The 13493-nt window shown below is 35.6% G+C and overlaps 1 protein-coding gene across 1 annotated transcript; it reads left to right on the top strand.

The window, feature by feature from the left end:
• Positions 1-4676: 4676 nt before the first annotated feature.
• LOC113498237 (mucin-2-like) lies at positions 4677-13444 on the top strand. Its single transcript, XM_026878176.1, has 3 exons — positions 4677-4849; positions 10666-11934; positions 12777-13444. The coding sequence occupies exons 1-3, from the start codon at positions 4810-4812 to the stop codon at positions 12929-12931; spliced, it is 1464 nt and encodes a 487-aa protein (XP_026733977.1). The 5' UTR covers positions 4677-4809; the 3' UTR covers positions 12932-13444.
• Positions 13445-13493: the final 49 nt, after the last annotated feature.

Below are 13493 nucleotides of genomic sequence, written 5' to 3'. Positions count from 1 at the left end.
TCAGTAGGTAATTGGTTTCCGCAAAGCTAAAACTACCTTGTAAAGTGACCTACTGCCATTGTGAAAATAAATGACTGGTGATAGGTAGTCATAAACCGTTACAGATTATAAAATACAGTTAGTAAACATAGTAAGTAACTATAAAGAAAGATTTATGACCTTATTTATGACACAGTTACATTTATAACCTAGCACGTGACTTTCCTGCAATTGGAGCTTAGAGAGATCCTTTAGCCTTCTTCTTATTCGTTTAAGGTTTTCATTATCAAACGAGTTAAAGCAGTGATATTAATTCAATTTTATCTGTTTACAACTATATGGAAATTAAAAAAAAACTGTTTTTCTGACACATAGTATCACTTGCTTAAAACGGTAAAGGAAAACATCGTCAGTCGTGAATTTTTCAAAGGTTTGTTTTTGTTAGCCAAGTAGTAGCCATAAACTCTGATAAGAGGCTCAAGATAAGCTTTGACAGAAGGCTACAGCTCAGTTCAACCATAAGACATGCAAAAAAACCTTTGCCAAAGATTTGCTCTTTGAGAATATGTCGGAGTCCCGCTCACCTTAGGGATCAATCGCGACTACATGCAGTAAGATTTTTGAAATATTGGAAGATGCAGTAAAACACAGCTCATCCCTCTTTCACAACTTCGACAGGACATGGTGCTAGGGTGCTTCGTTTATTACCTCTTAAAGATTCGCGGGATTGTTTCCCCTTTTTCCATTCAAGTTCACTATAATTATACTAGGTCTTTAAGAAACCATTTACAATCGTTATTAAGGTTTATTTCTTGGGCGTTGTAAAAACACGGATATTTCATATTAAAACCTCTTGATATTTAATGATTATTTATTTGACATCGTAATTAAACTCTTCGCATCCACACGGATATAATAAATTCACGAAGCACTTCTGGTTGTCAATACTTGTTCGGTGCAAAAATAATTAAATTGCGGAAAATTAGACTGTCGTACTAATTAACAGGAATTTAATTTGAATGAACTGAATTTCATTATTTTAATTAAGCACACTTTCTAGATTACACAAACAGCTTTTACAATAGATATGGCGCGACCACCATTACTCACCCATATAAATAATAACGAGAAGAAAATTAAAATTATACTTGTAAGCTACACTTAAATTATTTAAGTTACTTGCTAACCTTTACTTCAAAAGACAAACTCTGAATAAGAACGCGGAACACAACACTATATTTATAATGTCTGTGATGAAAACTATATCTACGTAGGTACTGACGGCAACAAAACTCATGAACACAAATGGAACGGTTTTGTTGTCGACTTTTGCAATTTTTTCTGAAGTTGCAGCAAGATTGTCTTGGAACTTTTTTCGAGCCAGTCACTGTAAGTAAATTGCATCTTGGTATGCTGTTCATGATGGTAGTTAAGTTAAGTTAAGTGCAGTCGAGTTTATTAAAATATTAATTCATTTAACATACGAATGAGTCTACAATACTTTACCATTAATCTACGGGTCTTATAGAATACGACAGTCCTTTTTTACTGAAATCCAATGCCAACTTACATTGTTTTCATTAGTGACGTCACCAATTTGTAATGGACTCAGTTTTACTTATTGCAGCTATGAAAGCAATATAATAACTTTAACACTGATATCCACTGAATACTTGTAATAAATTTGTTTAGGTACCCGGGCTAAAAATCCGCTATTAACAATGGCCGATGAATGAATGGAAATTGGATTAAAATAACACTATTCATATTTTCCTAAGCATTTTGCCAACACCATAATTGGAAATTCTGTACGGTTCTGAATACTCACTGTCAATACAATTAAATTTTAAACATGAAATGCTTAGGAAAATACAAATATTTTTTATTTTAATCCAATTTACAGTAAATAGCGAAGCCGGGCTCTGTTTATACGCGACCAAAAACGATTGTAAAACAACAATAATGATTGCCAAATCAAATTCACCACTGAAATATGTAAGTCGTTTATATTCAATATGAGTTTGTATAAAAGGACACACCAATATCGGTAAGATTTTTTCCGGGGTGTAGTCATACGGAGTACTGCGACTAAGAGACATTGCTGGGCCGACTGCCACGTGACTTCGTGAAAACCACATACATAATTATAAATGTTAATAACCATATGTCGGTGGATGCACTACAAAAACAACAAGCGATTTTAATATCATCATTCACAAGTAATAAGAAAGAATGTGACAAGAAATAATTAAAATTATTCAGCGACCCGTGACATTTGAATTTCGTACAAGATAGCCATTTGTGGAGGTATGGCAACTGGCAACAGAAACTGAAAAGTGAACTGTTGGCTTGAAAATCAGCAGAACTGAGACAGAATACATTTTTAGCTATAACGTTTGATGGCATGCGCGTTTCAGCTGGCTCCGACTTGCCGTATTTTTAAGATCCAGATCTAAGAGAACTGTATTCAACAAAGATGAGAATGTTAAGAGAAATGTGTGGTGTACCGAGATCCAGGCGGTAGAACACATGTCTGTCCCGGGCTCCCGCCACTGCTTCTTTCAGGGCCTGCCTCTCCCAAAATGTGGTACGCGACACATGCGCTGTTATAGCAATGATAGTCTAGTGGTATGATGGACGGACTTTAAAATCAAATGTTGTTAAGCTTCAAATGTTAACTTTAATATGCACTGGCAAAATAAGCTTACCAATGTCTTTTTGAACTTCTCGTGTAAAGTCAAGTTCGAGGCCTATGAGGCGGCATAAAACTCTATCACCAAGATATGCATCAACCGTACGAAAAAGAAGAAGACTACTTCACATGCGTAAAGGTCAGGGTCCCCAAAAATGTATGGGGGTTTGTAAATCTGACATCATTCAACAAATCTCGTGGCTAATGCGTACTCCTATTTTATTTTTGAAGTAGATAAGTACAATGAGTTTGATTTAATCTATAATTATATCTATAATTTTGTGAATTGTAGGGTTTAGTTTCTCAAAAAAAAAGTCGGAACCTATTTAATATTCTCTTCATTCGCCGTCTATAATACCTACATTTTTAGAAAAATATGGTTGTTTGGTTAAGTTAGTTGGTTTAGAGGTATTTGAAGAGTATGGTCATTGTCAAGGACTCCGGTTGGGTCCGAAACTAGTCGGGCAATCCCGATAAATAGGTACGCGTGAGTCAACACATTATTATATGTATATGACTATTATTAATATATTATAGTGTTGACTATAAAGGCCTCATGTAAGTAAACTTGAAAACTGCATCGTGTGGCATATCAAATGAAAGGTCTTCTTGAGAAGATCTTAAATGTATTTTTTTGTAATTTTAAAATAAATAGTTTCTAAGTTATTCAAGAAAATAGACGAAAATTGACCATTACCCCCCTTATCTCCGAAACTACTGAACCTAATATTTTGAAAAAAATACAGAAATTAGTTTTCTCTTTATAGATTATAGGAAAACCTATAGGAAGTCCATGATATTAAAATAACATGGTAAATCACTCAATATTGTGCGTACCAACTTACATTTGCAGGTGGAATGTGTGAGAACATATTTTTTAACTCCAAAAACATGATAGGTAACATCGTACGGAACCCTCTTCACGCGAGTTCAACTCGCACTTGTTTAATGTTTTTTTTTTAACTATTTACTGCCTTGGACATGCATAGGATCTGAAAATCAACCAGAGAAAATTCTAAAATTCTTTCTCTTCGTTCTTTATCTACGTATATTTTATCGACATATTCGATTTAGCAGGTTCAATTGTTTTACATTGGCGGAAGTCGCATTTTGTTTTTAAGTTGATTTGAGCGATGAGTTTAAAAACAAAGTCATGACAAGATATGTAAGCCAAGATTGTTCTCCTTAAATGCGCAAGCGAAGATGTTGCCTACATATTTTACTTTACCACTCATAATTTATAGATATTATGTTAGTAATCTACAGTTTTATTAGTCACTTATTAAATCAGTTGCAGTGAGAAAGAATGTCGAAAGACTTTGAAAAGATTTCCCAACTTTCGTCGCTTCTAGGGCGTTTTTATGGTTCCGTACATACAAACAAAAACAATTATTATTATAGCTATTATTTTACTAAGGCACTTCTTTTTGGCCGTCTGTCACTAGGCTGTCATGTCTCATCAACCTCAAGAGTCATAGCAAGGGTCTAATGAACCTTGACATCTAGATAGATTAAATTTTCACTGATAATGTATGTCTGTTCTAACCCGAGGATGGGTGGGAGAACCTCAAGCCTAATTTTAGTTTCTCGACAGAATATTCTTGCGGAACCCTTAGCCCTTAGACTCGCACTTGACCAACCTTATTTTCTATAACAACAGAATCTGATTTACCATAACATTTTAGCACACATGCAATATCCATAATAATAAGTGTGCCTTTTTACGCCTTTCATCTCCTTCTCTACAGCATCAGAAGGAAATTTTAGCATCACATAATTAGGTATAATGCATAAAATCAGCTTACCAAAATTTTCTACAAGACAAGTTTTATCCTAGTAGATATAACCAAACTCTTTCTAGCGAATCTCCATAAAGCATATTGACCCTCATCAAGCGTACAAGTATCAAAATAAGTACCAAAACCCCCAAGATCCATACATCCAGTGTAACATAAAAACAAGCAGCAACATATACAGGCCGCATCAATCACGCATGCAATCCGCATCGGTTTTTTAAACAGCTGGCAAGTAGTGCCAAGCCCGGTCGAGTTCGCAACAGCGAAGGCAGTGGTAGGATTAACGCGGCTGTGGACTTCGGCCGACCCGCCATCGCGCCACACCGTCACAGTCCGACCGGAATGGCATACATACGCGCGAGACCGCTCTTCGTTCTAACTCGTAAGTTTTTTACCATGTTCATAATGTCCATACGTACTAGATTTATATCGCTTCAATGTACTCCCGATATAAATCAAGTAGATGTACATTAAGTCATTTGGTGATGGTGATCTAGTGATAAAGTGGTCGTTTTCGAAAATGACAGAATTCGTGGTGTGATTATGACGTGAGTTTTGTTTTATCTTTATCTGTGGTGTTGTTTTTGTGCGATGAGATAATTTTATTTTTTGTTTATTGCTTGTAAGGTGCACGTATTTTTGAATTTCGTTATTTTAGTAGATAATTTATAAAACGTCTTTTGTATAGAAATTTCTAATCAGAATGTATAGACATAGTATATTATAGAAAAAATCGTAATGTATAGGAAGATCTATAGAGTTTGTTTAATTTCACAACAGTCTTATCTCTCAAATTTTCGACATTATTTACTAGTTTTACCTTAATTATCTCTCAAGAGTTAATGACGATGCAGCTTAAGATAAAATTACATTGACCTGCAATTGCTTATACTCTCACAGCTTGTATCCAAGAACGCTGTATAGTAGACGTATAGCATAGCCCTTTGATGTCATGCCAATGCCTAATCAACTTTAGAATGTTATTTACCTAAGTATCATTCTTGTTATGCAGATCAGCACAGCCGTGCGGCTGTTAGATTACTTACTATGTAAAAAACAAACAAATAATATGGGACTCAGTTTGATAGTATTATTTTTATCGTACTTTTGCTCTTACGTTTTGATTACTACCTATGTACTTTGCAGCGATACCTGATTTCCTAAACCACCCAGAATCGGAAAGCTAAGAATCAATATCGGTGTATTTCAACGGTACATTTAACATTACTTAAGCTTGTTACGCTTTGAAAGTAATGCTCAGTCACAATCATGTAACAATTGGAACTAAGTACTACCGGTACGTGCAGACAACGTTATGCAGTGGAAACTAATCCGCAAGTGATTGTTATAACTTAGAGTATTTTTTACCCGACTCTGTCGGGAAGAAGTTTATGATATTCTTTTGTTTTGGCTACAAAAGCTTTAAATTAAATTTTAAGTACGAATTCCCACCGTTTCCAAATTTATATTTCTATTTAATGTCTAGACCAATTGCAATAGACTTGTCTGTATTCAACACCTACACTTTACCTTTTGTGGGATTAACATAAGGCAATAGTATATTTTTTCTGTTGTTGTCATAAATGGTGTCATTAGCGGGAACTTGTTTTGACTAGTCAACAGCAATCGCTATATACATCAGAGATTCATAATCCTGATTTTAATTTTTTTTGTTGCTTCTAAAATTGTCATTTGCCTTTGAGATACGGTCGCTGCAGAACCAGATGGAAGGAAATAATAGTTGTTTTTATTGTGATAGAAGACTGCCTAAATATTTGCGTAACCTTCAGGTCTGTGACGTATCAGCGTAAGATTAAATGAAAATGAAAAGAGGTTTGAGATAAAGGCGAAAATGTAGAGCAATCAAGATAGAAAAAGTAATCGCTTCTGAGCATCCAACTTTGTTTGGAGAACGGAAGATCATACCATGCTGTGTTGTCGTCGTAGAAGCAAGCGGTAGCTATTTACCTTCTTCAGCGGGATTGTCCGAAAACGTTACCGGGGTCGGTGGAAGTCGTAGTAGTAAGCAGTAGAGTTTTATACAGTAGAAATCTGTCGAGTCATTTAATAATTATCTTTCAAAAAAACAAATATACTAATTTCAGAAGTTATCGAAAATCTCTAGTGACCATGCCATAACAATAACGACACAAATATTTAGTCGATTATTTTCGTGTTTGGATCCCAGAATTCGAAGACAGACATCAAAATCGTCAAGCCCATACGAAAGTCACATACGATCACCATTTACTGGAAATCATAAAAATACATTAAAGAAAGCTAGTTCTTTGTATACTTCAATGTTATTACAACGACATCTTGTCTTGTCGATTCATTCCCACTACTAATCGTCTCATTGTTTTATCCGATGCATATTTTCCCTTTGTAGAAATGTAGAGTCAAACAAGTTTATACCGCTAACAGTGTAAATAGGTAATAAAATGAAGGGAAACGATTAGAACAAACTGGAACAGGTTTGACATCCTGCAGTCATTTGTTTTGTAAACTGAGTTATTATTCAAGTCATGATTCATATGATGTGGACTCTATATCAGGTTTGCCAACACCTAAATATTGTTGCATTTTCGTAAGACAAGTGGCGCTCTACGTGGTGTAGTGCCCCTTTATGCATCCAAAACTATCAGTCTTTACATTAAGGGTGGTGATAACACTTGCGTGATTTAATCATATCTTGGACAACAAACTAGGCCACGTTATTTCAAACTGTCAGGGTAGAGACAACCTTATCCCACGTGAAAAGTGTACAGTATACGTATCATTTTATAATCATATTCGTACCAAAAAATATGGGCTAGCGTTACTAAACTTTATGTTAGCAAACAAAATATTGGGTGGTGAGGATATCTTACTTCTTTGTACTTATTCCAATTACAAGCTTATTAAGAACTAGTACCATGACCATTCATATTAATAACCCCAAGTTTAACGCCACAAGGTAACGATGCATACAATCGAATTATAATCTCGATTACATTATCATCCTACGCAATCGATTAGGTATCGAAACGAAAAAAATGCTCACTCGTTCACGCATTAAAAATAGACTAAGCTAGTATTAACATGTCTATTACCTATAGGCATTTGGTAACTTAACCTGATTATCGCCTCGTTTGTCCAGTTTTCGAAGTGTTCAAAACAAACAATGTTGTTTGAGTTATGTATGACCGTTAAATAGTTTGAATGCCTTTCTTATTACTTGAAAACAGACATAACTGGTTGTAGACTCGCTCTCCATTATATTCCTTATTAGACTATACTTCCGACTATTAAACAAGAATTTATTACCTACTTGTAGATTCCTTTATTCTATTAGAGGTATTTAATCGAACAGAAATTAAAAAGACATATTTTAAAAATAATCATATTTTGCAGTGATTATTGAATAGTAACATAATCTAAAAAGTTAAGTGAAGAGGTTGGCGATTTTAAGTCTTTTCCATTAGTTTTGCTATCAAGCAATGCAGTCAGCCGATGTCTATCACTTAAATAAGTGACACCTACTAGTTTTTACATTTCCGACGACTCTACTTAAAACTTTACTACTTTTAGACTATTTTCGGAGCATCATCAATGTCATGTTAATGTTTATAACTGGGTCGCAATGGACTTGCAGTAGGTTTGTATCCAATTTGACATTAGAAAGTTTATATTAGTCACCGGAACACATGGGTATATTGTGGCGCGACATCGTCATAATTTATATGGCCACCGTAACTGGCAAAAGCATACAATTATCAACCTTACTGCCTCATTATGCAGCTGCTGTAAATATTAGTGTCAGAAGCAAAAAAAAACAAATCAGGTTTACAAAGTATGTGTATTTTCGTCGATATGTACAAATTATAGTTCAGTTCCCCTATGAACTTTAGGTGTTATGCCAATTTTGTTACCTAATATCAAATCAAACATTTAATGAATTTTATTGTGTACAGTTAATGATAAAGTATGAAGAGAAATGTATTCGTTGATATAATACAATAATAGGTTTTCGAAAAAATAATGTTTTTTTTTCCTTTAGCTCGTAAACAAAAAATGAAAGGGATACAGTAAAGCAAAATCTCGTCGAGATGTCACTTACCAATATGCTTTGTACTGCAATTGATCCTTCTAGCCCAAATTACCATACAATTAATTATCAAAAGACCTTTTAATCTACCGAAATCTTCTGAAATCTATCTGACGAACCAAACAGATTTATTAGATTGAGTCAAATACCCTATTGTTTTAAAAGTCTTGTGTTAATTGACTTTTGACGCTGACGATACTTGTAGTACCTATCGTAACGGCTTCAATATTGATGTGTGTGTTTATCAACAGTCAAGTTTGGACGACACGTTTCTACGGTTAACTGAGGAATCCCGTTAGCATGTACTTATTTTGAGTTTGCATGTTTGGTTCTGTATTCCGTTTTGTCAAAATTATTGGAATATTCTTCGTCTGAGATATTATAATCCTGAAAAAGTCCTGGTCATCATTGTTGATGAGGAATGACCTTGGTAATAGGCCTAGTCCATTAAGCTTTTATCGACGAATTAAAATTGCAATTAAACAAAGGAAAGTTGGCCCTACTTGGTCTATTAGCGATATTTCGATATAATTTTTATCCGGAAAAGAGTCATAAAACGCATAATTGAGGATTGCGATTATGTAATTAATACATTGTTCGCTTTTAGAAAACTTTACGAAGTCTTTCCGGCTACATCAACAATATCAAATTAAGTTTTCTGATTCTAAAGAACGTCTTAGAAAATCTACTGGAACTTGTTGTATAAAACCTCTTTACTTAGTGAACACTTCACGGGTCATGAAAAAGCCATAAACATATTTACTGTCTCTTCTATTTTTATGGGCTATTTGATAAACTTGTAAACATATTTTATGTCTTAACACAATGTAGTAAAGTATCAATTAGATTGATCACTTTGATCAGTGTAGGCGTCAAGGCTGTATCACATACCTACCTTAAGTAGCAGCAACTCAACTACTGCACTAAAATAGGAAAAGTAAAACGTCGTTTTACAAAATTGTACCTTAAGCTGATGTGGGTAGGCTTAGATTACTGGAAACAATATTTAACGGTTTTAGACGAATGCTAAGAATGTAGAGTCGGTTGTCACATTAAAGCTATTGAATTGTGATCGCTATGCAAAACGTGTATATTTTTACTTGGCAACTGTTTAGTCTCAAAGAACGTGACTCGTTTTTAATAATAGGAATTCCTAAAATTAAATCTATATTTATCGATTATCGACGAACGGAGGATATAGGTTTGAATAATTGAAATAAATAATCAGACAGTAAACGTTAGAGAAAAAACAATTTATTTATATCTATGTCTGTAAAATTAAAAATACTGGACATGCCCAAATAATGTTTTTCCTTTATTATACTAATGAGCCACTTCCCTGCCTGAAATAACCGATGCATTGAACAATAATTTAAAATACATAATACATTACTTATTAGAATTTCGGCGTTTGTAAAACATCGGTTGACTGGGCACTGTGAAAGTTGAATCGGATCGACGCAGATCGCACTATTGTATAATACATATAGAGCATGCGATTTACTCAATGAAACGGCACAAGGGATATGTCCCTACAAAGGTATTTGACCTCTCTGAAGGCGGGACTCGCAAAAAGCGGACCTTGAGAACTGGTTCTGAGTTGGCGGGATGTGATGTTGCAAATATGCGTAAATCAACTCGACACTGGGCCTACCACATCTTAAAGTAATATTATTGCAATTGTGCAAGCGAGACAGAGCACTGTACAATGTAGAGCGGCGTCTCTTTTCTACAACCTCCACAATAGTACCAACTTTCTGGATCTTTGTTTTTTTTTTCTGATAAAGTTACTTTGCCGTGTACAGACTAGTTTACAGTTTTAATAATGTAGGAAGAGCAATTTTTACAGTAATTATCAATTAGTTATTCAGAGCGTGCTGTTAATAATTTACCAATATCTCATGTAAATTATTATTTAGCTCTCTATATTAATTATTATTAATTTAGGTAGATAATAACAAGTTCTTGGTTGTTATGAAATCAGATTTCAGATCTATAATTTATTTGTTATAAATTGTTTCGAACACGTTAAGATATTGCGGACCCTTGACACTTGTATGTCTTAATTGCACCTAATATGCACCTACTTATTTATTTATTTCTTCTTTCAGTGTTACAACTATGCCGAGCTGAAATATCCGACTCATTGTCAGAATCATGGTATTCGGCGAACGTTATCAATGATGGCTTCCAACCAAAACCGATATCGGAAATATTCTCAACAGACACGCCGTTTCCAACAAATCCAGTCAAACCGATATCCGATATATTCTCGAGTGAGTCGCCGTTTTCAACAGCAAATCCAATAATTGTTTTGCCGACATCCACCCCCTACCCACCGGTCGAGGCGTCAACCTTACCGCCTACAAGAAAAATATCGACTACAAGTACTTCTGCGGATTATACTCAGACGTCGACGCTTGCTCCAACTTTCCAAACAGAGCCACCGTCATCATTCCCAACAACATTACCTCCGTCATCGTTAGCAAGTACATTCTCGACGTATCAAAGTACGCCCTCTACATTCCAGACTTCACCAGTCACGTTTTCAACTACTCCGTCGACAACGCTTTCGTCCTCTCCACCGCCCCCGATAGCATCACAACCATATAGCATTGAACCAGAAATACAACAAACCACTTTATCAGTGCCACAACCGCCTCGCGGTGCTCCCCAAACGCAGTCGCAGCAAATACGACTGGAACTGGTACCGCAACAATTTATCCCAGATTTCAATAGACCTATTGGTATACAAGCGTCTATACCGCAACAAAATTCAGAAACATCGACTGGAGGGCCACTGTCGAATTATTTCTTAATCTACCAACAAGCTCCACAAAACATTCAAGGCCTCCCGGGACCTGTGCAAGGAGAGGCGCAGTTAACAACTAGAGTCCAAGATACAACTACACGTACGCCCTCTACAGTGATTATTTCACCAGCTGCAACTCAAACAACTCGTGCTGCGCCCTCTACGTCAACGACTCCGGTGCCGTCAACAGTGCGCATAGTGTCTACACAAACACCTCGAACGACGCAGACTGTTAGAAATACTAATTGTCAAAATGCGCCGAACACGCCAATTTTGTCCGGTCCCCCGTACCCGTTGAGAATCCGTGTGATGGCGCCCAGCGGTTCTATCACAAACGTGCACTTGAACCCGGCCAGTAGAACAACGACCACAAGGAGGCCGACAACGACGCGAACGCGTAAGATCAAACCAAGAAAGAATACGTACGACGCTTGTATAGACGGTTGCAAGAGAGGAAGGGACCCAATTTGTGCAGCACCGCTTTCGAGTACATTCCTAAACCCGGATACCCTGAAGGGATTCCCGTCGATCTGTCATATGGCATGCCACAACTCCTACAGAAAAGATTGTAAGTATTTTGTACCATTATCTTTAAATGATTAGGTACCTAAGTAGGTAACACTAAAGCAAAAACTAGTAGGTATAGATTGCATCAGTCTTCTCTACTTTTTTGACCAACAAATGCATTTATTGAGCGATTAACGATGTTGCACATACAGGTGTTGGCGTTAACATAAAAACCGATTTCCTCAGCCAATGAATGAATTCAGTTGAAACATCGTAAGTAGTAAACAGGGCGTATAAACTAGCCGGCACATTATTCCACTTAAAATATATCGTTTACAAAACTAAGTTATTGGCTCTACATAAGCTGTGTTTTCACCAACTTACCTGTTATAACGGACGACTTGTTGTGAAAGAACATTGATTGTTTATCGCTAACCTGTTTGAACAAACTTGAAATTAATGTTCAATAGCAGTAGCACATACTTACATATAGCAAATGTTGTAAGACATACAAATCAAATTACCTACTTACCGTTAAGGAAGTCACTGTTAAATGTCTACAAACGAGCTTTTGACAAAAATAAAGGTTAAACCTAGATTGCACGATGTGTCGCAGGTTCGATCCCCGCGTAGGACAAGTATTTGTGTGATCCATTAATGCTTGTTCTGAGTCTGGGTGTCTTTGAGTTGAATGTTTGTGAAACCCCCGTGATACAATGATAGCAATCTTTAGTGAGAGTCATATCTTATATTTACCTGAGCTCAGGCTTAGATTCCTTTACCAGACCTATGCAGTCTAGTCTAGACTAGGCATTTGACAAGGCGCAGATATAATAATTAGCAAAAAATCTTTAAATTAGAGAAGTAACATAACAAACCAAAAATATACTTTTAACCTTACAGCGTATGAAAAGGTCCTGGATGGACGTTGCGGTAGGTTGCGCACGCGCATCAAGACAGTGGACTCCAACAAACTGAAACGGGATGAACTAAACAAGGCACAGTACTTCGTCGACAACGGTGGCACTATTGTCGAATTATCAGCTTTACCTAACTGAACTTAGAGGGTATAAAGAGGTGATAATTTAATATTTCTCAAGTACGGTTAGCAAATGAAGTATACAGGGTTGTCAGATTTTTTAAAAGGTTATGATAGTTTAAAAAAATATGTATTTGAATGGCAATTTAAAATAGGTTTTGAGTAACTTGATGTATTTTTACCTTCCGATACACATTTCATTTTGACGATACTGTATCTCCCTGTTTTGCTAACTGTACTTTTCTTAGCGATTGTCCAATACGTTTAGATTATAGATGGTTCATTTTAAGCGTATTTATAATTACGATAAATGGCTATAGAAGCCAACGAACAATAATAATGCAAATATACTTCGAATGTATCGGAAGTTTTTGCTATGATTATGACAATTAACTTTTCTATGTGAACACGCATAGTTTAAAACAGATGTTTTTGTGAACTGATCAATCGATGCCTATCATCTGTGGTGAAAGAATTGTCGTAGTAAAGTATTTTATTACAACATAACGTTTAAGAGCTAATCGATTAGATGAAAAAAAAATCGAGTTAAAAAAATCGATAAGTTCATAGTTATTGTATAA

Source organism: Trichoplusia ni, chromosome 10 (assembly GCF_003590095.1).
Source record: "Trichoplusia ni isolate ovarian cell line Hi5 chromosome 10, tn1, whole genome shotgun sequence".
NCBI classification, from domain to species: domain Eukaryota; kingdom Metazoa; phylum Arthropoda; class Insecta; order Lepidoptera; family Noctuidae; genus Trichoplusia; species Trichoplusia ni.
This window is presented reverse-complemented; position numbering and strand designations above follow the sequence as displayed.

Bases quoted from the DNA above. Each gene is read 5' to 3' on its own strand.
- LOC113498237 (XM_026878176.1), top strand. From the start codon at position 4,810: ATGGCATACATACGCGCGAGACCGCTCTTCGTTCTAACTC. The intron at 4,850-10,665 runs GTAAGTTTTTTA...TTCTTCTTTCAG, and splicing joins ACCGCTCTTCGTTCTAACTC to TGTTACAACTATGCCGAGCT. The intron at 11,935-12,776 runs GTAAGTATTTTG...TTAACCTTACAG, and splicing joins CAACTCCTACAGAAAAGATT to CGTATGAAAAGGTCCTGGAT.